This window comes from Bubalus kerabau, chromosome 12, assembly GCF_029407905.1.
Source record: "Bubalus kerabau isolate K-KA32 ecotype Philippines breed swamp buffalo chromosome 12, PCC_UOA_SB_1v2, whole genome shotgun sequence".
NCBI lineage: Eukaryota > Metazoa > Chordata > Mammalia > Artiodactyla > Bovidae > Bubalus > Bubalus kerabau.
The window spans coordinates 11956863-11980398 of NC_073635.1; the positions used below are offsets into that span (position 1 = coordinate 11956863).

General features: G+C 40.5%; 1 protein-coding gene and 1 pseudogene across 8 annotated transcripts in view; both read right to left on the bottom strand.

Moving 5' to 3' along the window:
• ELF1 (E74 like ETS transcription factor 1) overlaps positions 1-23536 on the bottom strand; it is a 117036-nt gene that overhangs the window by 21217 nt on the left and 72283 nt on the right. For all 8 annotated transcript variants that reach the window (XM_055541952.1, XM_055541953.1, XM_055541947.1 and 5 more), the window contains one exon: positions 4216-4396. In XM_055541952.1, the coding sequence (XP_055397927.1) occupies positions 4216-4396 (181 nt within the window). The remainder of the gene's footprint in view (positions 1-4215; positions 4397-23536) is intronic.
• LOC129624283 (molybdopterin synthase sulfur carrier subunit-like) lies at positions 17401-18072 on the bottom strand (annotated as a pseudogene).

The window sequence follows — 23536 nt, forward strand, 5'->3', positions numbered from 1 at the left end:
AGTAATACATACATAAAGCTGTTCATCACTTAAGTTCAAATGCATTTTAACAACCCTGCATTTTTAAAAATTAATTTATTTAAAATGGAGGCCAATTACAATATTGTAGTGGTTTTTGCCATACATTGACATGAATCAGCCATGGACAACCCTGCATTTTTACTCCCCAACTCCACGTTTACTGTTCTTTGACATCATGCTTTACATATTTTTGTTCTGTGTATCTCAACTACAATTATTGTGGATACAGATAATTTCACTCTGCTTGTCTTTTAACCTTTCTACATGGCTAATTCACTATCTTTGCCTTCCTTTCATGATTTTCATGTTTCTAGTTGTGGCCTTTTCTTTTTCAGTTAGAAAAGTAACATTTCTTATAAAGTTGGTTTGTGGGTGCAGAACTCTTTTGGCTTTTGCTTGTCTGTAAAACTTGATCTCACCACCAAATGTGAATGAAAGCCTTGCTGGGTAGAGTGTTCTTGGCTGTAGATTTTTCCCTTTCAGCACTTTAAATATAAGGAACCATTCCCTTCTGTTCTGCATGGTTTCTGCTGAAAAGTCGCCTCGTGGCCTTATGCTAGTCCTCTTGTTTGTAACTTGTTGCTTCGCCCTTGCTGCTTTTAAAATCCTTATTTTATCTTTAATTTCTGCCACTTTAATTATAGTGTGTCTTGGTGTGGTCCTTCTTGGGTTGATCTTGTTTGGGACTCACTCTGCAGGAATTCCTGGACCTGGATGTCTGTGTCCTTTCCCGATTAGGAAAGTTTTCAGTTATTATGTCTTCAAATATGTTCTCTGTCCCTTTCTCTCTCTTTCCTCTGGGACCCATATAACACAAACATTAGTACACACGATGTTGTCTGAGAGGTCTCTTTAACTGTCTTCATTTCTTTTTACCATTTTTCCTTTTTCCATTCAGCTTCAGTGATTTCCAACACTGTTTTCCAGCTTGCTGATCCAATCCTCTGTATCATTTAATCTACTGCTGATTCCTTCTAGCACATTTTCATTTCAGTTATTGTACTCTTGCTCTCTGTTTGGTTGGTCTTTACATTTTCTAACTCTGGTAAAAACTTCTAACTTCTTGCTCTATGGATCCATTCTTCACCAGAGTTCCTTGAACATGTCTACAATCATTACCTTGAGTTCTCTATACAGTAGATCACCGATCTCCACTTGACTTAGTTGTTCTTCTGGGGTTTCATCTTCATTTAGAAGATTATTTCTCTGTCACCTCATTCCGCCTAACTTGCTCTTTTTATTTCTGTGTATCTGGTAGGTTGGTTACATTTCCCGATCTTGGAGAAGTGGTCTTTCGCAGGAGACCTCCTGTGCATCCCAGCAGCGCTCTCCCCTCTGGTCACCAGAGCTGTGTGCTCTGGGGCGCCCCCTAGAGGACTGTGTGGCTCCTCGTGTGACAGGCTGGCTATTGTGGGTGAACTGGCTGGTGCTGGGTGGGCTGCCAGGACCAGCCTTGCACAGAAGCTGCCAGAGACCCCAGGTGGTCCCAGGGCTAGTGCTGGCTCACAGATGGTCAGAGTCAGGTTCTAGAGTGGGGAGTTGTGGGGCCTGGGGCCCCAGATCTAGGGTTAACCTGCTAGAGGCAGGGCCAGTTCCTGGCACAGCTGGTTGTGGGTCCCAGGTTCTGTGTCCCCTAACTGGTGTTGACCCACTGGTGAATGGGGCTGGATCCCAGAGAGGCTGGGCTGATGCGTCTAAAGGGGTCCATCTCCTTTAATAATTTCACTTTCTGATCCTCAAGACTGGTAAAGAAGAAGAATCGCCACATAGGAGTTCTTAGTCAAATGCTTTTCAAAAATGTTTAACAACACAACCTTGTTTCAAAGGAAATTTTATATAAAACCCCAACATATAAACGTATTAAAGTGGTATTTTCACATTGCATATTTCATAGGTTAAAACAGTGTTTATGAACAGGAAAATTTGAAACCAGGGATTATAGATGACAGCGGCCACCTAAAGTAAGTCTCACATCCATAAAAGCAGTTTGATCTTTTTATTATTAAAAATTTCAAACAGAATCAAAATTCTGGGACACAGTAAAATGAATTCTCACATACCCATTCTCAGCATCACTTGTTATCAATACATAGTCAATGTTCTTTCATCTCATGCATCCTCCACGTACTACCCAAGGACCCCCTCCCGACACACTGTGACCTTCAGGATTTTTCTGAAGGAATCTCTGACAGCATATTTTATCTCTAAGTATCTGAGCATATGTATCTGAAAGCTAAAGAGTCCAACACAATGCTATTATCATACCTAAAAATGTTAACAACATTCTTCATCATCTGAAGTGCTACCTAGGTCTCATAATTACAGCTTATAACCTGTTCTATCCCCTCACCACCAACCCTGCAGCCTCTCAAAAGCGTGGTACTCACCCCTCCCCAACTCTGTAGTAAGGGGGGCTATAACATCCCTTCATTTCTCATGACCTGACTCAGACAGGCATGGAAGAGTTAAACAGAGGCTTGGGTTGGAAGATAAGAAAGGTAAGAGAGAAGAAACACGAAAACAGAAAATCTGTCAAAATATGGGTTATTTTCTGGATCTAGGCGCTTGTCTGCATCTCATCATCAGCTGTCTTCAAGTCCAAGCCCAGGAGTGAAGCACTGAAAGGAAGAAATGATTCCTTCTCCTAAAGACACAGGATCTGCTTTCCTAGTCTCTGTTTCTCCTCTGAGGACCAGTATCTTCCTTGGCCGCTAAAACCAGGAATAAACACTCCTTCAGGGAAGACTCTGGTTCCCAATCCACAGAGAGTGTGGCCTCACCCTAATGCATCAAGAAAGTAGATCAGAACACACTGCAAAAACCCTGTTAGCTACACAACACATCTATATATGCACAGAGGTGGTCACTCTGTTATACAAAACACAAAGATCACAGTCAGCGATGAGTAGAAACCTCTAATTGAAGTAATCTAATTCCCTTATTGATAAGGGAAAGACAAGTCTAGATTCATTAAAAACTTTCACTGAGCTGCTCTGGACAAAGATGTGAATATATGAGAACATGCTTTGCAAAATATAAGAAGACAATACAAAAATTAAGTGTTGCTGGTCAATATTATCAGTGAGGGTGCAGTCACTTGATGTGTGACATTAGGCAAGTCACTGAACTTCTTTAATTTCAATTTCTTTTTCTGCTGAAAATTAAGTGAGATAACGTACTTTTACAAAGACCTACTATGTTAATATGATACAATGATAAGTAGACAATGCCAGTTTGGTGGTATTCTTGCGCCAAAATGCATTATCACATTCCATCATGAGAAAACAGAACAGAAATAGAACTGAGAGACATTCTACATGTCTGACCAGTACTCCTCAAAAGTGTCAGGGTTATAAGAGACAAGGAAAGACAAAGGAACCGTCACAGATTGGGAGTGCCTAGGAAAAAATGACTACCAACTAATCGCAGTGTGAGATTCTAGATAGGCTCCTGGAACAGAAAAAGGACATTAGTGTGAAATGCGTGGAATACAAATAAAGGCCAGGTTTAGCTGATAATACTGTGAAAAGTGTTAATTTCTGGTTTTTAAATTAATAATAAATATTCAAATAATTTTTACTTCCAAATAGTTTATTTTCTCAAACACCTCCAACATCTCTGGCCAAGATACAGGTAAGTTTAAGTGTATAAAAATAAAAATGCATGCACCAGTTTCCAAAACTGATGAAAAAGTACCACCTCAACACTCACACAGTGAGCTCTTTGGTTTGAAATATCCTGCTAGTTCTGACTGAAGAAATCTTCCTGAAACCCCAGCACCTTATCCTACATTTGGGTCATGGCCTCCTATATATCTGCCTTCTGTGGCAGCAATAACAAAAGAGCATGCCTATCTTCTGCCCCACAGGCAACCTCTCGTTGTCACCAGGAGTGCAGAGCTAGGCACACACAGTGCTCAGTGAAGACCTGGTGAACTGAGCTGGTGTGGCTCCTCTCACACACCTCCTCTTTTGTCGCCTTCATCTCCGTCTATATAGGAAAGAAGAGGGAGAGGTGAGCAGGTGCTATGAGCCACAGGGAGACCAGAAGAGAAACGGCACTTCCTTCTCCCTGCAGGGCTCTACCTTCTGCCACTAATGACGCTACTCAAAACCAAGTCGGGAACGTTCCTCCAGCCCCCATGTCACAGAGAGAAGCCAGCGCCTACGACGATGCTGCTCAGAGTGCACAGACCTGTGAGGGTGATGTCGTCCTCATCCTCGTCGATGATCTCCTCCTCAGCGACGTCCAGGGAGCTCTCGGTGATCATGTCGTTGGGCTCCTCCACACAGGCCAGACCTGCGTAGCTGTTAAGAATATCAGCACCAGGAACATGCTCCACAATGACAGCGGGGAAAATAGCTGGATCACCAAGCTGGGAAGGCAAGGGGAAAAAAAGATTAACCAAGTTTTGCTTTTGTTAAATACAACCCAAACTGATTTATACTGGACATCAATTTAGTTTTCACATCATCAGCTACTTGTATGTATGTACAATGTAGTATGTACTACAAACTACAATGTATGTACTACTACATACATTGACAACCCTAGGCTACAGAGAATATACATCTACTATGACCAAATAATTTTGGGTCTTTTTTTTTTAACTTATTACTTTGGGTTGGGGTATAGTCGATTAACAATGTTGTGATAGCCTCAGGTGAACAGCGAAGGCACTCAGCCATACATACACGTGCATCCGCCCTCCCCCAAAACCTCCTCCCATCCAGGATGCCACATGACACAGAGCAGTTCCCCATGCTTTACAGTAGGGTCCTTGCTGGCTATCCATTTTAAACATAGCGGAGAACTTCCCGGTGGCTCAGTTGCGCCTGCCATTGCAGGTGACGTGGGTTTGATCCCTGCTCCGGGCAGATTCCACATGCTGTGGAGCAACTAAGCCCGTGCAGCGTAACTACGGAGCCGCGTGATCTACAGGCTGTGCTCTGCAACAAGAGAAGCCACTGCAGCGAGAAGCCCACACGCTGCACCGGAGAGCAGCCCCCACTTGCCACACCCAGAGAAAGTCCTGCACGCAGCAACGAAGATGCAGTGTGGCAAAAAGAAAAAAGAAAGATCCCACGTGTAATAACTAGGACTCAGTGCAGTCAAATAAATTTTAAAAATAGATAAATAAATATAGCAAAGTGTACATGGCCATCTCTAACTCCCTAACTATCCAATTTTGGGTCTTAATAGCCAAGTTTTCACCAGGAATTTCTATAAAAGTATGTTTTTAAAGTGAACTAAACTAAAAACAAAAACTAGTATCATGAATAAGAAGTGGCATACGAATAAGCGTACAATTAAATAAAACCTCAACCAAAGTTTCTTGGACAGAAAAAGATCTGTGAGCTTAATAAATATTACATCGTCACTTGGCACACAGGCCGTGCAATTGCTTTTGACTGAAATGGGAAAATTAACTTTCACTTTCTATTCAGTCATAAGATCAGGGAATCTGAGAACTGAAAGAGCTCTAGTCCAGCCATCTTGTTTCACAGATGAGGAAACTGACCCAGAGAGACTTTTTAATAGCCTACTCAAATATCAGTTAGTCATGAAAAAATTCAACGTTAAAGTGAAAATAAAATAAAATATGCTTTCTAAGTATTCCGTTGTTGTTAGTCGCTAAGTCGTGTCTGACTCTTGCAACTCTATGGACTGTGGCCGGCCAGGCTCCTCTGTCCAAGGGATTTCCCAGGCAAGAATACTGGAGTGGGTTGCCATTTCCTTCTCCAGGGGATCTTCCCCACCCAGGGATCAAACCTGAGTCTCCTGCATTGGCAGGTGAATTCTTTACCACTGAGTCATCAGGGAAATCTCATATCTAAGTATACATGAATCATGATACTATATAATAAGGGCTGTCTATAAAATAATTATTTCTTAAAGTAAAAAGGCAGACACCTTTTAACTTGTCTCATATTGCTCTCCTTGTCATATGGTAAGAGTATTATTCGTTACACTTCATATTAACGTTTCTCTACAAATCATCACCTCCTAAGCCACTAATACATATTAAAGTCTATTGATTTAAAAAAATCAATTAGTGATAGACCTCATTAAGTTTCTACCTCTTTTACTTTAAAAATTAAAAAACTTCAGACTTTAAAAAGTTGTAAAAGTAGCACATTCATTCTCGTACAATCTCTGTAAAAGAATTCTCTGACAACCTTCATTCATACTCCTCAAACATTAATACTTAATCACATTTATCATCCTCTTTCTGTATTACTCTTTCTATATCCATAGTTTTTGTGATTTATTTGAAAGTGGAAAACATATTGACCCTTTAACCTTAAACACTTAAGCATATATTTTCTAAATATATGATCATTATCTTATATAAAGATAGCACAATTATCAAAATTGTGCTTTAATTGTGCTTTAATTATCAAAAAGTACCCTTGATACAGCACTATTATTTAATCTATAGAATTTACTTAAATTTCTCCAATTGTCTCACTAATGTCTTTAAAAAAATTTTTTTTTAATTGGGATCAAGATCATAATTTTCATTTGGTAAATATCACATTTCTTCATGACAACTTCTCTAATTTAGAACAATTCCTTTCTTCTCCTTTAATCTGGAGCAGTTCTTCAGTTTGTCTTTCATGATCTTGACACTGGGAAAATAAAGGCCATTTGTTTCATAAAATGTCTCCCAATTTGGGTTTGTGTTAGTAACTCAGCAAGAATACCAAAAAGCAACGCTGTGTCCTTTCAAATACATCTTATCAGGAGGTCCTAAATACCGATTAGTCTCACTATGAGTGATATTAACTTTGGTCATTTATTTAGTTTGGATGCAGTCTACCAGACTTCTCTACTATTACTGTATTTCCTTTTATACTTAGTAAATATCTTATGGGAAGACAGCTCGTGTAAATATCCTTTTTCTTAAAATATGTAGGGAGAAAATATTATTTATGACTTCATTATAACTTAAGCATCCTCAATCTTTTAAAATTAATATGTTTGTAGCAGCGTACAGAAGTTAAACACTACTGCGAACATAAGAATTTAATTACCCAAATTAAATATATGATATCATAGGTACTAAATACCATCCATGCTTTCTGAATGCTATGTTCTGAAATTTATAAATAATATTAATACTAAAGCATATTTGGATGGTTTTATTTTCAAATGTTTCTTCCTATTTCAAGAGGAAGTTAGTGAGAAGTAACCAGCTGCCCAAATCCTAAGTTTTGAAACAGAAAGAGGCTCAAACATTACAAAGAAAAACACACACAGGGAGGCGCTAGAGGGAGCATCACATAAAGGGGCCCAGTACAGTCACTGCCTTGCACTTTTCTCTTTGGAGAATGAATTGTCGCACAAGCAACCCAACCCAGCAGGGCACGTGCTTGTCACAACACTTCTTTTCTTCTCTCCTAAGAGCTCAAGTTAAGCTCCTCATCTAACAAGGCTAAGCCCAAGATTGAGTTAATTTTCATGAATTCATTTTATGCCACAACAACTACACATCAGGTAAGGATATGGCTTACTATTTCTATCTATTGGCAAATGAAGAATTAGACTAAGAAATTTACCCAAGGGGATGTCTCTAGTGGTCCAGGGGTTAAGACTTCGAGCTTTCATGCAGGGGACACAGGTTCAATCCCACATGCCATGCTATGTGGCCAAAAAGTTAAAATATTAAAAAAAAATTTGCCCAAGATTAGCACTAAGTCTGGAGAAGGCAATGGCAACCCTCTCCAGTACTCTTGCCTGGAAAATCCCATGGACGGAGGAGCCTGGTAGGCTACAGTCCATGGGGTCGCTAAGAGTGGGTACGACTGAGCGACTTCCCTTTCACTTTTCACTTTTATGCATTGGAGAAGGAAATGGCAACCCACTCCAGTGTTCTTGCCTGGAGAATCCCAGGGACAGAGGAGCCTAGTGGGCTGCTGTCTATGGGTCGCACAGAGTCGGACACGACTGAAGTGACTTAGCAGCAGCAGCAGCAGCACTAAGTCAGAGACAGAGGCAGGTCAATGCAATTCACAGGAGATGCCCTCAAATGGAAGCAAAGAATTCCTCCCTACCCACATTTATTTTGAAATTTGGGGAGTGAGTATTTAGACTGTGGCTATTAAGAGGGATCGCTCCAAAATTTTTCTGAATCCATACAGTTCCCAAGTTTCAAATAACTACAGCTGCTTGTTACTACTTTCTACCTCATCCCAGTCTCTTATCCTGGAAGTGGACTGGAGCTGATGGCTCTGTTCTCCAGATATACAGGTGTTAGGAAACACCCAGTCATGTACTCCTATAACCAATACTGCTTCCCTGGTGGCTCAGATAGTAAAGAATCTGCCTGCAAAGTGGGGAGACCTGGGTTCAATCCCTGAGTTAGGAAGATCTCCTGGAGGAGAGCATGGCAACCCATCCAGTATTCTTGCCTGGAGAATCCCCATGGACAGAGGAGCCTGGCGGGCTGCAGTCCATGGGGTCGCATTGAGTCGGACGCGACTGAGCGACTAAGCACAGCACAGCAGTGCCCCTCTCCAGAAGCAACCGCTGTAGCCAGTATCTTTGTTCTGTAACAGAGGCAGTCTATGCATAGTCAAGTATATTCTAATTTGCTTTAGACGATCATTTCTAGGACACTTCCAGGTTTTAAGATGTACTTTAAAGGCACGGGCATGAAAACTGTCTGTTTACAAGCTTATATCAGAAGAGATGACTCATTTTTAATGGGCTAAATGCAGGGAGGGGGGAGGCAGCCATCTCCGCACAGTGGTCACATACCTTCTGGCTTTGCTACTGCTATTAGCTAATACTTATTAGCACCAGGCATTTTGCTCACTGCTTCACACGGATTACCACCTTATGTCCTCATCACAAAAACCCAGTGAGAAAGGCACATCCGATGATTTACCTTATACACGGGAAAATGAAGTCTCAAAGAGAAGGGAAACAGTTCACTGTAAGTGGAGGAATCTTAACCCAAAGTTGACTCCAGAGACCAAGTTCTTTACCTTTTCACTATTACAGCCAGCCTGAAACATGATGCTGTTTTGTTCTGGAACTTTTTTTTCCTTGTACGTATTTAATTAGCTCTGTTTAGAAACACAGGATAGGTGAGGAGCTGTGTTTGGGGCATGACTTTCAGTGTTATCTTTTCCAGGACTTCTCCAATCCAAATCTACTATAAACCACCTTGAGCGCACAGCCAGCTCCTGCCACTCCCCAGGGACTTCCCAGGATCACTCCCAATTTGGCCGTACTGTCTTCTCCTTCTAAATACTGGCTCGTCTCATGAAAAACACAGGCCACTCTTCTCTAGTCCACTGAGATGTGTATTCACAGTTGTTCAACTCTTAATTTCTCCAGGGTGCTGTTAATTCATGTACAATAAATAGACTAACTCTAACTCTGTGTCTCAGGTAACCAGCCTCAATCTGTATACACAAAATAGATCCAGGAAACCCTTCTCAGGTGACTGGAAAGACACTTCCCCTCTATAACCATAAAGAGAAGGCAAATACATACTCCAGAAATGCCTGCTGCTGATCTGGGCTCATGGTGAACTCCTGCCTTATAAACTGAGTCATTAGGAACTTTAAAACTTCATAACCACATGTTAGCTGTACCCAGCCAAGCTCTTCTGTCCATGGAATTCTCCGGGCTAGAATACTGGAGTCGACTGCCATTTCCTTCTCCAGAGGATATTCTCGACCGAGGGATCAAACCCAGGTCTCCTGCATTACAGGTGGATTCTTTACCATCTTTATGGCAATTAAAAAATATACATATATATATAGCCACGACATTAAAAGATGCTTGCTTCTTGGAAGAAAAGCTATGACAAACCTAGATAGCATATTAAGAAGCAGAGACATTACTTTGCCAACAAAGGTTCATATAGTCAAACCTATGGTTTTTCCAGTACTCATGTATGACTGTGAGAGCTGGAACTAAAGAAGACTGACCACTGAAGAATTGATGCTTTTGAACTGTGGTGTTGGAGAAGACTCTTGAGAGACCCTTGGACTGTAAGATGATCAACCCAGTCAATCCTAAAGGAAATCAATCCTGAATATTCGTTGGAAGGACTGATGCTGAAGCTGAAGCTCAAATACTTTGGCCACCTGATGTGAAGAACTAACTCATTTGATAAGACTCTGATGCTGGGAAAGATTGAGGGCAGGAGGAGAAGGGGACGACAGAGGATGAGACGGTTGGATGGCATCACCAACTCAATGGACACAAGTTTGAATGAGCCCCGGGAGACGCTCCGGGAGATGGCCAAGGACAGGGAAGCCTGGTGTGCTGCCGTCCATGGGATGGAAAAGAGTCAGACAAGACTGAGCCACTGAACAACAACAAAATAGTAATTCAGGAATAGTAACAGGAAGTGTTACAATAGTAACTTGTTATAATAGTAACAAGTAATTCAGGAATGTTAACAATAGTAACAATGAATAGTAACAATAGTAACATTCATACATATTCTACATATATAATAAAAATAATATATAAGAATATATATAAAATAATATATACAGAACACATATAATATGTATAAGAATATATAGACAGAATATATATAATATATATATACTATATAAGAACATGTTATATATTATATAACATGTATTATATGATATATATAACATATCCTTATATATATATAAATGCATTCTTATATAAGAATATATTCATATATATATACACACTTGTTACTATTCCTAAATTAAGATTAGATAGTATCCTTCAAGTTTCTTTACTGAAGACCATCAAAGTCTATCTACCTAGTTTTGCCATATCACTTCAACCAGACTCCTTCCTAAGATTTATTTAAAACAAGAATTTCAGGAAGGCCAGAGCTAATCATAAAATGGCCACATTTCTAATAGTTAGCAATAAGATGCAAACTTCCTTTAAGAAATAAGGGAGTCAACACTTTACTGATGATCACACAAAAATACTATGTTTTATTTGGCTGGCTACTTAAAAAATCTTTTTCTCCAAATCCTCTAAATCAACTTTAAAACCTCTCTTCTTTTAAATAATTATACTAAATAAGCATCTCCTCTTCGGTACCTTTCACTTGAATCAGGGAATCTAAGTAAACTCTATCTGTGGTTATCAACCCTGACTATACACTGAGAAACATCTAAAAATATCAGTACCTTACCCTATATGGGACCAAATATATCAGAATATCTAAGCATATGACCAGCGCATGTTATCAAAGCTTCTCAGATGATTCCAATGAGAATGCAGAGGTCAGAACCACTGCTCCTGAGAATTACAAGATTCTAAACTGCATTCCTGGGACTTCCCCTGGTGGTAAAGACTCTGCCTTGCAATGCAGCGGACCGGGGTTCAATCCCTGGTCAGGGAACTAAGATTCCACACGCCACAGGGCAACTGGGCCCAAGCGCAGGTGCAGCAACTAAAGAGTCCACACACTGCAATTGAGACCCAGTGTGCTCACATAAATTTTTTAAAAATTTAAAAATAAACTGCACTCCCTAAATTGAGTCAACTCTTATTATTTATACCAATGTCTGATTTCCTAGTAATCCAAAGAGACAAACAGTTATATTATTATGTTATGAGATCTTTTGCTATTTGGTACTTGCAGATTACTTTCCTATTTGCTTTTGAAAGAGAATCAAAACAAATCACAAATGATGGGTGGGAAGAGAGAGGAAAGGCTTCTTAGAGTTGGTAAAGAATTTGCCTATCATGTGGGAGACTTGGGTTCAATCCCTGGGTTGGGAAGATCCCCTAGAGAAGGGAAAGGTTACCCATTCCAGTATTCTGGCCTGGAGAATTCCATGGACTGTATAATCCATGGGGTCACAAAGAGTCCAACAGACTGAGCGACTTCAACTATTTCCATAAACAAATTAAACTACAGTAATAAACTGTAGTAGAAAAAAAATGACTAATACAACAACAAACAATAGACTGACTTTTGACTGTTTTGCAACTTTAGTGAAAGTGTTAACAGCTCCAGACAGAAAAAGACAAATACCAGTTTCCGTTTCTATTAATTTCAGGTAAATTTATGACATGTGATGAAAACAAAATTAATAATTTTTTAGCAGCAATAATAAAAATCAAACCAAGTGTTAGCAGAGAGACAATTCCCCAAATTTCAACAGTGTCCACTATACAGTGACTATTTGTTGTGGGTGATGAAAAATGTGACAATACCATCAAGTTAAAAAAAACAGAAGATACCAGTCTCTAAGCAGTATGGTACTACTCTGAGAGAGCTTGCTTATTTCCTCAGTATACCACAATCCAAGCCCTAGGCAGATATTTAAGGAACTATGGATCACTATTCCAACTCAATTATTAAGTTTATTCAACAAGTTTTGGGATTTAAAAAAGCAAAAGAATTTTCAAAGAACTTGTTTGCCAAGCTTCTCCAACAGCAGAGCTCAGTCTTGTCAGAGGCTGTTGTGAAACATCCTGCCAAGATCCCTTATGAAACGGCTTAAAATGAAATATCTATCAAATGCTTTCCTAAATGAAAAGCTGATTAAAAACAGTCTTTAAAAATCTCCCCAATGCAGGGACTTCCCTAGCAGCCTAGAGGTTTAGACTCTGCACTTCCACAGCAGGGGCCACAGGCTCGATCCTGTGTGCAGTGTCAAAAGAAAAGAGATTCCCCAATGAAGACAATCCTTCTCAAAGGTAAGATGCAAAATGAGCACGCTTCCAAGTTGCTTGTACCATTTCTTGGGGCTCCAGTTGAGGCAATACCGGGAACAGGCTGGGGGCCCACTACTCCCACAGCCTTCAGTGTCCCCCTGCACTATGCAGCCACTTCAAAGAACACGCAGACTAAGCACAGTGCACTTGCTCCAGAAACCTCTCTTTCAGAGAAATTCCTGTGCCCTCTTTTCCGATCAGAATGCTGTCGAAGCCTCATCCTATGAAGACACCACTTTGAAATGACTTCCTTCACCTTTGATTTAAAAAACAAAAACCTGAGTCCTTATTCTATCAGAACAGGATCTGACAATATTTACCATGCAGCAAACGCACCAGAAATACACACGGTGAAAACAGGATGTGACTTTAAGCGCTCAGGCTCTAGAGTCGGAATGACCCTATTTAAGGCCAGACTGCACAGCGTGGCCTGGGTGCTTGAACTCGGGCAAATTATTCAGTCTCTCTAGGGTTTAGTGTTTGTGTCCAACTAAAATAAGAATAAGAATATCTTCAAGCTGTAAAAATTCAATAACATGTAAATATATCACTTATACTGCATGGCATATATTAAGCATTCAATATATCTTCTTGATGATAAAAATCCTTCAATGTTTGATTTAGATAAAAGCAAGCACTCTTAAAACTTGACTTACCACAAACATATATATGTGCACACACAAATAAATATATACACACATATACAAATCAAATCACACTGTACACACTTTAACACTGTTACATGTAAACTGCATCTCAATATAGCTGTTTGTTGTGTGTGTGGGGGGTGGGGCTTGACTTACTGAAATCTTACACTGACAAGCATGGTTTTTGTTTTGTTTTGTAATGGGGCCATGCCACTCCACATGTGGGATCTTAGTTCCTTGACCAGGGATCAAACCCAAGCCCTCTGCATTGGAAGCATGGAATCTTAACCACTGGATAGCCAAGGCAGTCCTTTTTGTTTTGCTTGTAGTAAGAATAAGTCCTCTCAGAAAACTAGTGCATGAAATACTATAATCTATGGTTTTTCCAGTGGTCATGTATGGATGTGAGAGTTGGACTGTGAAAAAAGCTGAGAGCCTAAGAATTGATGCTTTTGAACTGTGGTGTTGGAGAAGACTCTTGAGAGTCCCTTGGACTGCAAGGAGATCCAACCAGTCCATTCTGAAGGAGATCAGCCCTGGGATTTCTTTGGAAGGAATGATGCTAAAGCTGAAACTCCAGTACTTTGGCCACCTCATGCGAAGAGTTGACTCATTGGAAAAGACTCTGATGCTGGGAGGGATTGGGGGCAGGATGAGAAGGGGACGACAGAGGATGAGATGGCTGGATGGCATCACTGACTCGATGGATGTGAGTCTGAGTGAACTCCGGGAGTTGGTGATGGACAGGGAGGCCTGGCGTGCTGCGATTCATGGGGTTGCGAATAGTCGGACACGACTGAGCGACTGAACTGGACTGAACTGAACTGAACTGAATGTGGCTATCAGTACCAGCAAACAACATTTAGCTTCAACTAAAAGCAAAAGCTGGATACATACGTGTGTTCATGTTATGCAAATTTATCAAACTGCACACTTACGGTCTGTGTGTCTTTGTGTTTGTGCTATACTCCAATAAAAAGTTTAAAGAGCAGAGGTTCATATGCTAGGAGAAACAAAACCTGAAAATGTCTTCAGCTCAGTATTCTCTAGTTCCCTCAGCTCTGAGCACTGTCCTCCCAGAGAGGTGAAAGGAGCGCAGCTAGGGGGGGGAGACTGAGACCAGGCCAAACACTGGAATAACCTTCCTTCATCCCCTCCTATGGAAAGCAACAAAATGCAAGAAAACCTTTAGCCACAGCACATCTTAGTGAATACACATGCACAAAATTAGGGTGACTGGGGAACAAAATGAGTCAAAATCATAATCCTTTATACAAGCTCCTATGGTATATTTTTTTTAATTATTCTGGAGGACTTGTCTGGTGATGCAGTGGATAAGAATTCTCCTGCCAATACAGGGTTTGATCTCCTGCCAAATGTGGGTTTGATCCCTGGTCCAGGAAGACCCCACGTGCCATGGAGCAACTGAGCCCATGGGCCACAACTAGCGAGGCTGTGCTCCGGAGCCCATGAAAGCAGCTACCCAGCCCGCGTGCCTGACAGCCTGTGCTTGGTAACAGGAGAAGCCACTGCAATGAGAAGCCCTCGCACTGCAACTAGAGAAAGCCTGCATGCAGCCCAGCACAGCCAAGAATAAAATTAAAAAATACTATTTTAGAGGATAGATTAATATATGAACATATCTGTATTGCAAGAGTATAAAACATCACCATCGCCCTTTCTATATAGTTCCCCATCCCCAATAACTTCCACTGTAACCAATTTCCAAAGTGCATTTTAAATGTTTTCAGGAACTGATGCACATAAAACAAGCCAGGATTGTGCAACTGGTCTCTGGGACTCGGCAATAAGTCCTTGGAAAACGATTCTTCACAGCCAGATTCTCAGCATACTTTCAAAGTCTGTCATTAAAACAGCTTCATTATCTGCAAATGAAACACTTCTGTTGACTGACTCAAGCTCTCTTTATAGGAACTGAACCCTTCTAGTCTCATTTTAAAAGAAAAGGAAAAGCTGTTTTAGCAACCAGGCAGCAGGTCTTAGGGAGCTGCGGTGCACCACACACTGGTCTAATCCATAAAGGTTCCTGACTGAAAGTGCAGTGCGTAAATCTAGTTTTTAAATTTCTTAATACTTACATGTACTGGGGGAAAAGCAAAAACCCTACTTATCACAAGTGTAACCCTATAAAAGGCTACCTACTTAATATTCTTCCAGATTCTTTTTTTCCTTCAAGGTTCCTTTTTATCTCTTATATAGGTTAAGACTCTGGACTTTCTCAAGTCAAAGACTCAACTCCAGTGCAGGTGCTGCCACTTTACAGCTGTGCTTCTGGCAAACATAGCCCTTCATTGCTCCAGAGATGCCTCTCTACAAAGACGCTCTTTAGTCATAAAAGGAAAATCAGCTGCCGTACTGTACACAGTGTGTTGTGAGGATCAAAAGAGAAAATGCACACTGCCTACAGGACCTGTAAAGCTAAAAGACAATAAACAGGACTTTATATAATTAGATGGGCTTCCCTGGCGGCTCAGACAGTAAGAATCTGCCTGCAATGCGGGAGACCCGGGTTCCATCCCTGAGTCGACAAGATCCCCTGGAGGAGGAAATGGCTTACCACTCCAGTACTCTTGCCTGGAAAATCCCATGGGCAGAGGAGCCTGGCGGGCTACAGTCCATGGGGTCGCAAAGAGTTGGACATGACTGAGCGACGAACACTTTCATGTAGTTAGACAAACACCCATCTTGAAATTAGCCTCTGGCCGTGTGTGCATGCAGATACTTTGCCAGGTTTTGGGATACTGCGTTACACTGGCTCTGTAAAAACGAATTAGGGAATTTCTCTCTCTGACTTGAAACTGTTTAAACGATTCACTAAAGTTTAAGATAACTCACCCACCAAAAACTCTTCCGGGCTACCAGTTTTATGCATATGGAGATTGTTCCCTGGAAATTTCTTCAGGTTGTTATTACTAGTACATTTTCATTTTAAACAAATGACCAAATATTGATCACTACTGCACATTGTAAAAAGTTAAAAATATTTCAATGCACCAGCTCAAGCTGTGTATAAAATTCCTACACAGTTCTGTATCATCTTTTTTTTTAAACCTTTAAAATCATGTTTATTTAGCTTATTTTTAAAATATATAAATTCTAAAAATATATCAAGAGTATCTGATAAGGACTTTTTATAACTTTCAGTTCTGCCAACATTCCCAAAATGCATCCCTGACAACAATATCACTGGGCATAGGGGCAAGAGGGTAGGGACAGGGTGCTGGGGTCAGGAGTGGGGACAGAGGGGGCAGTCTGAGATAGTCACTGAAGGGGCGACCCCTCAGTGTGAGTCAAATTACAACTGGAACTCAGTCATAGAACTGTTTGTCCACCACAGGCATCATTCCTCACATTTAAATTATTCTTCCATTTTTTCCCCTAAAGCCTTTCTTTCCTCTGTCTCTAGTTCCCATATAAGCCCTTGTCCTAAACACTCATTTATTTTGCTTTCTTTTCTCCTCTCTTTTGTTCCACTGATACAACATAAGAGATAAGCTTCATTAAACTATCTTCTAGAGAAGAAGAATGGAAATATGATCAAAGATAAGAATTTACCAAGTTTAAATTTTAGGGCTCTAAAAACCCTAAGTGGGTTAATCACTGGTTGCCCAAAAGCATTCTTTGTTTCTTTTCCAAGATGATGATGATTCTTCATACATTTCCTTTTTCCATATGGGCACCCTGGCTTTTAAAGCATCAATGGCATAGCTCACAGCTTCAAGGGATGCAGCCCTGTGGGCTGCTGCTGCTAAGTCGCTTCAGTCGTGTCCGACTCTGTGTGACCCCATAGACGGCAGCCCACCAGGCTCCTCTGTCCCTGGGATTCTCCAGGCAAGAACACTGGAGTGGGTTGCCATTTCCTCCTCCAATGCATGAAAGTGAAAAGTCAAAGTGAAGTCACTCAGTCGTGTCTGACTCTTAGCGACCCCATGGACTGCAGCCTACCAGGCTCCTCTGTCCATGGGATTTTCCAGGCAAGAGTACTGGAGTGGGGTGCCATTGCCTTCTCCCCTGTGGGCTGAGGACACAGCAATGGTAACGTTTGCTTCTGTCACTGGAACCAAGCCAAGTTGATGAAACACTGCTGTGTGTTTGGTCATTTCTGTCTAATGTCACGACAAATTTTTCTTATCTCATTTTCTGCCATTGGTAGATATGCTTCATACTCTAAGCTAATGACTTTTTTCCCTTCGAAATTATTCCTTGTATTCCCTACAAATAGGGATATTCCGCCACAGAGTGGAGAAATCACTAGCTGTGAGACTTCATCTACTGAAAGCTTCTCAGGTATGAATTTTACTATATCTTTAGATTTCTCTTCAACTTCTTTCATATCTTTTCCAGGTGGCTCAAAAGCACTACCCTCCACTAATGGGAGGGATAACAGCAATTTCGTCTCCTGATTGAAGCAGGAGGAGCTAATCTCCAAGCTCGACATATTCTTGACCAATAGCAAATATCACCTGACTTGTGACATCAGGCAATCCTGGATGGTGTGTTTCTATCTCATTCCACAGCTGCAAGGCTTTTATTTCTTGCAGCACAGAAATGGTCTCTGAGTGAATTCCTGCTATTTCAGCACTTTTTGCAAAATACAACACTTCCACCTGGCCCCGGGGGACCATCCCGCCAGGGAAGTCTCCCCCGGTATCCCGGCTGCGGAAGCCTGTATCATCTCTTAATAGAAATATAAACAAACATATCAAGTTCTGTCAAAAAATTAATAAGGAAATAAGTAAGTGGATAATAAGGCAAACTATCCACATTCTAAAAGGATGTTTAAATCACAATAGGAATCCAGATAACCTTAGTAAATAAGCCAGGTTATTTTGAACACAACTCTGGGTACCTCTGTAACCCTGCTCTGGGAATGTATTACAGGATTCTAATATAGTTCTTCTGGTTATCCAATAATAAATTCAAGACGATAGTCTACTAGAGAAAATGCAAAAAGCACTATATCACAGGGTGATTTGTGAGAATCAAAGTGTATGTGGAGAAGACTTTGTAAGCTATATAGACCCCTACCAAAAGTTAGGCAGTGTTATTTTTACACTTTACAATACAGCAGATAATGTTTTCCTGGCACAGAGATTAATATCCAAAGCAACATCAGGGCCCAAAATTTTAATACATGCTTCTTTTTAAGATTTTTTTTTTTGATGTGGGCCATTTTTAAAGTCTTTTATTGAACCTGTTACAATATTGCTTCTGTTTTATGTTTTGGCCACAAGGTACGTGGGATCTAATGCCTCCCAGGTGGCACTAGTGGTAAGGAACCCACTGCCAATGCAGGAGATGCAAGAGACGTGGGGGCGATCCCTGGGTTGGGAAGATCCTCTGGAGGAGGGCAGGGCAATCCACTGCAGTATTCTTGCCTGGAGAATCCTATGAGCAGAGGAGCCTGGTGAGCTACAGTCAACAGAGTGAGACACAACTAAAGCAACTTAGCACACACACAACTCCCCAACCAGGGATCGAACCTGTACCCGCTGCATTGGAAGGTCAAGTCTGAGCTACTAGACTACCAGGGAAGTCCCAATACATGCTTCAGTCAGTCCCCTCACTTCTCCAATGTCCTAGTTTCTTTATAATTATGTACCTTCTATATTATGATGTAGATAAATATTACATTATAGCCAGTGGCTTTGTACAAGGGAAAAATGATTCAAATTCCTGGTAATAATTACCATAGTCAAAGTCCTTCCTTAGTCTGATTAAAAGGAAACTCATTATGATGCTGTGTAAAACGTATCCTCCAGTTTCTATCTTTGAGGGCTCGTCACTAAATGATAAACTAGAATAAAATAAAAAATAAAATGACATTCTTAATATGGAGGCGGTAAGGGTGGTGATGATGATGAAAACAGTTACTATGTTAAGTATTTCATATGGCTCATGCCAGTCACCCCACAACCCTGCGCTGCAGTTCTGCTGACACTTGTCAGCCAGAGGCAGAGCTGAAATCTGAACCCAGGCAACCTGACTCCAGAGTCCACAAGCTTAATCACTGATAGGTTACAAGTACAGGATCCTACAGATAAATTACAGTCATAATGAAAGTTTCATCACAGCTAAAGTATGGCTTTTAAATACACACACACACACACACACACACACACACACACACACACACATTTCCCAATGTACATTGCGTTAGAGCTCCAGCTGAAAAAATTAGTTATTTCTGTCGGCTCTAGTAGAGATGAGTGTTTCTAAAGAAGCCTTTTCTCTTGCTCAGCACCATGAAAAATAGAAAGGTCTAAGTAAAATGTTCTTTTCTCCAGACTTCCCCAAGATAATGTTTGAAATTTCACTGTAAACCCCTGTGAAGCTGACTTAGCTAAGTCTAATCTCATTTTTTTAGGTCTTTCATGACAATTGGCCTTATTTAGTCTTTGCCCAGAGTTTTCTCTTCAGCCAGGATAAATTACAACTTGGCCATGAATCTTGAAAAAAGTAAAATAATCATTGAAAACAACCTTAGGTTTTGTTTTGTTTTTAACTAGACTGCCCTTTTAAAAAGTTTAATATACTGGCAGGGGGTGTGTTATCTGTATATGTGTGTGTATTATCTGTGTGTGTGTGTAGCTAGCTAAGTATGAACAGAGTCAATTATGGGTTTAACAAAAAAAAGGTAAATTTTGGGAGGTGTAGAAGGCAGTGGCACCCCACTCCAGTACTTTTGCCTGGAAAATCCCATGGACGGAGAAGCCTGGTGGCTGCAGTCCATGGGGTCGCGAAGAGTCGGACACGACTGAGCGACTTCACTTTCACTTTTCACTTTCATGCATTGGAGAAGGAAATGGCAACCCACTCCGGTGTTCTTGCCTGGAGAATCCCAGGGACGGCGGAGCCTGGTGGGCTGCCGTCTATAGGGTCACACAGAGTTGGACATGACTGAAGCGACTGAGCAGCAGCAGTAAGTTTTAACCAGGTTTAAATATTTACTTGCAAACTAACTAGGCAACATCACAACAGTCACTCCTGGACTGATAAATGTTCAAAATATGCAGATTCTATATAACTCAAAGAATTTAAGTATAATCATATTTAAAGAGGTAATTTCTACTTCTAAAAGATGAAGCTTGACAAGACTCTTACATATGCATAATTCATAAAATAAAATGAAGCACAGCATTTGCGAACATAGTAGTTTGGCTACAACGAAACTAAGAATGAAATGTCACACTAGCTGATCACAGACAATGACAGAAATTAGTCACTGAACAATTCCAGATCAAACTATGTCAAAAGAAACTTAACATGTTACAATGTCAAAGGGGAGAGCTCCCCTACAGAATGAATCTCCCAGATTTTTAAAATCCTGAATAACAAATTTATTGGCTTATCCTAGAAACATGTCGGTCATATTCAAGTATCAAAGAAAAAATCAGAAAACATTTTTTATAAAAACAGGGTACATGAATTTGTCTGGTATCCACGTCATAGAAACTGCCTTCATTTCCTCCCTTATCCAAGACAACTGAGTGACAGAGAGCTCAGAGTGCAACATGACAAACTTCAACGCTTCTTTACCTCAGGTCATAAACACAGCAACCACCACATTTATTGACTGCTTCCTTTGTGCCAGGCTCTTACTAAATATTTAACGTAAACATTTAAAGCTCATAACCTTGGGACATAGCTTTCACTTTTGGAAGAGGAAATCAGAGTTCAGTGCAATTTAAAATCTTGTCTCAAGTTACATAGTAAGTGGCAGAGCCCCGTTTCCAAGTTGATACTCTTGATGTCACATCACAAAGACTCTTCATTAAAAAGAGGTGGGAACAGATTAAACAGATAGATCGCTGGTGATCACAATTCTTCTTTCCAAGAAAATAATGGCATAATATTAAGAATTCTGGTTAATGTTAAAAAAAATTCTGCCTGTATTCTACTTATTTAATATCAGGCATATTAGATTTATGAACATTATTAGGGGCTTTGCTTTGCTAAATTCACATTTTAACAAACCTTTAACAATCAGTTTTCTTTTTACTTCACTAAATCAAGGACATTAACTTCATCAATAATCTCCAAATAGCCTTGAAGATGACAATGGCTTTAAAAAAGGGAAAGGCCAGTAACACAGTAATACCATCTGCTTATATATCTTATTCTAAATGCGTTATGTGTTAAGTTAAATAGAAAGGGGGCAAAAAATTTCAAGATTATATAGATAAACTGAGTTACATCAAAGAGGTACTATTTACGCAGCAAGGCTGCTCTGGGTGACAGAGTACTTACTTTCTAGGAGATCAGAGATTGCTAATTCTATTCTTTCTCTCTCTGTCACACACACACACACACATACACACACACACAAATCTGATCAACACAAACCTCACTGAAAAAATAGCATTCTTCTGAAAGGTATATAAAGTGTATAACTGCAACGTAGTATTAACAATACAATGGAACATTATTCAGTAACAAAAAGGTGGTACTGATTGATGCTACAACAGGGATGAACTCTACACTCTACTAAAAGTCAGTCATAGGAGACCACACTCTGCATGCCACTTACAGAAATGTGCACAAGAGTCAAATCCACAGAGACAAAAAGCAGATTAGTGGTTGCCAATGGAGGGGGGGACATGGAGGGAAGAATATCACATGAGTGAGTACAGGCTTCTTTTGGAGGTAGTAAAAGTGTTCCAAAGTTGGTTATGGTGATAGACGCACAACTCTGTTTACATACTAAAAGCCACTGAATTACACATTTTAAATAGGTAAATTATATGGCATATAAGTTATATCTCTATTAAACTGTTATTTAGGGAATTCCCTCGTGGTCCAGTGGTTAGGACTCTGAGCTTTCACTGCCAAGGGCCTGGGTTCAATCCCTGGTCAGGAAACTAAGATCCCTCTGTCAGACTTTATTTTGGGGGGCTCCAAAATCACTGCCGGTGGTGACTGCAGCCATGAAATTAAAAGACACTTACTCCTTGGAAGGAAAGTTATGACCAACCTAGATAGCATATCCAAAAGCAGAGACATTACTTTGCCAATAAAGGTCTGTCTAGTCAAGGCTATGGTTTTTCCAGTAGTCATGTATGGATGTGAGAGTTGGACTGTGAAGAAAGCTGAGTGCCAAAGAATTGATGCTTTTGAACTGTGGTGTTGGAGAAGACTCCTGAGAGTCCCTTGGACTGCAAGGAGATCTAACTAGTCCATTCTAAAGGAGATCAGTCCTGGGATTTCTTTGGAGGGAATGATCCTGAAGCTGAAACTCCATACTTTGGCCACCTCATGCAAAGAGTTGACTCACTGGAAAAGCCTCTGATGCTGGGAGGGATTGGGGGCAAGAGGAGAAGGGGACGACAGAGGATAAGATGGCTGGATGGCATCACCGACTCAATGGACGTGAGTTTGAGTGAACTCTGGGAGTTTGTGATGGACAGGGAGGCCTGGCGTGCTGCAATTCATGGGGTCGCAAAGAGTTGGACACGACTGAGTGACTGAACTGAACTGAACTAGGCAGGTGGTGCAGTCAAAAAAAAAAAAAAAAGGCAAAACTGAAGAAATCCCTGTTATCAAATAGAATGAATAACATTTTCCTTTTGCTAATATAAAAAAATGCAAAATATAATAATTCTTCCACATTTAAAACTACTTTTTTTTTTTTTACACCATTTACGTGTATCACGGGCTGGCATTATCCAAATACAGTTGTGTAAGGCACAAGCTGCCTTGCAACTCCCAGCTTTAGTATTTGTAGGCAAGTTGCTCTCCTTCTCTGAGCCTCACTTACCCTTCTGTAAAGGAAGAATTAGAATACTTATTTCAAAGATTGTTGTAAGGATTAAATAGGATAATATACGCAAAGCACATAGCAGAGTATGCAGAGCAAAATGCTAAGTGAACACCAGTTACTGAAACTCAAAACTGAATGCTTCTGGAGCCAAACTGGTCCATGTCCTACCCTGTACAATGATCTCATCCATATTCATTTTAAGACGTTGTCACAGGGCCTCAGTGTGATGGTTGGAGGATATTTAGAGGAAACCTCTGCAAAAGAGAGTAATAAGTTCCTACTCCCCTCACTAACTCTTCTTTCTTACCAACTATCAGCTTCTTTGCCACCAATAGTTGGAAGGGAGATAAGACAGGCCAAACTCCAGGCCACGGGTAGGGTTGGCCCTTCACATAAT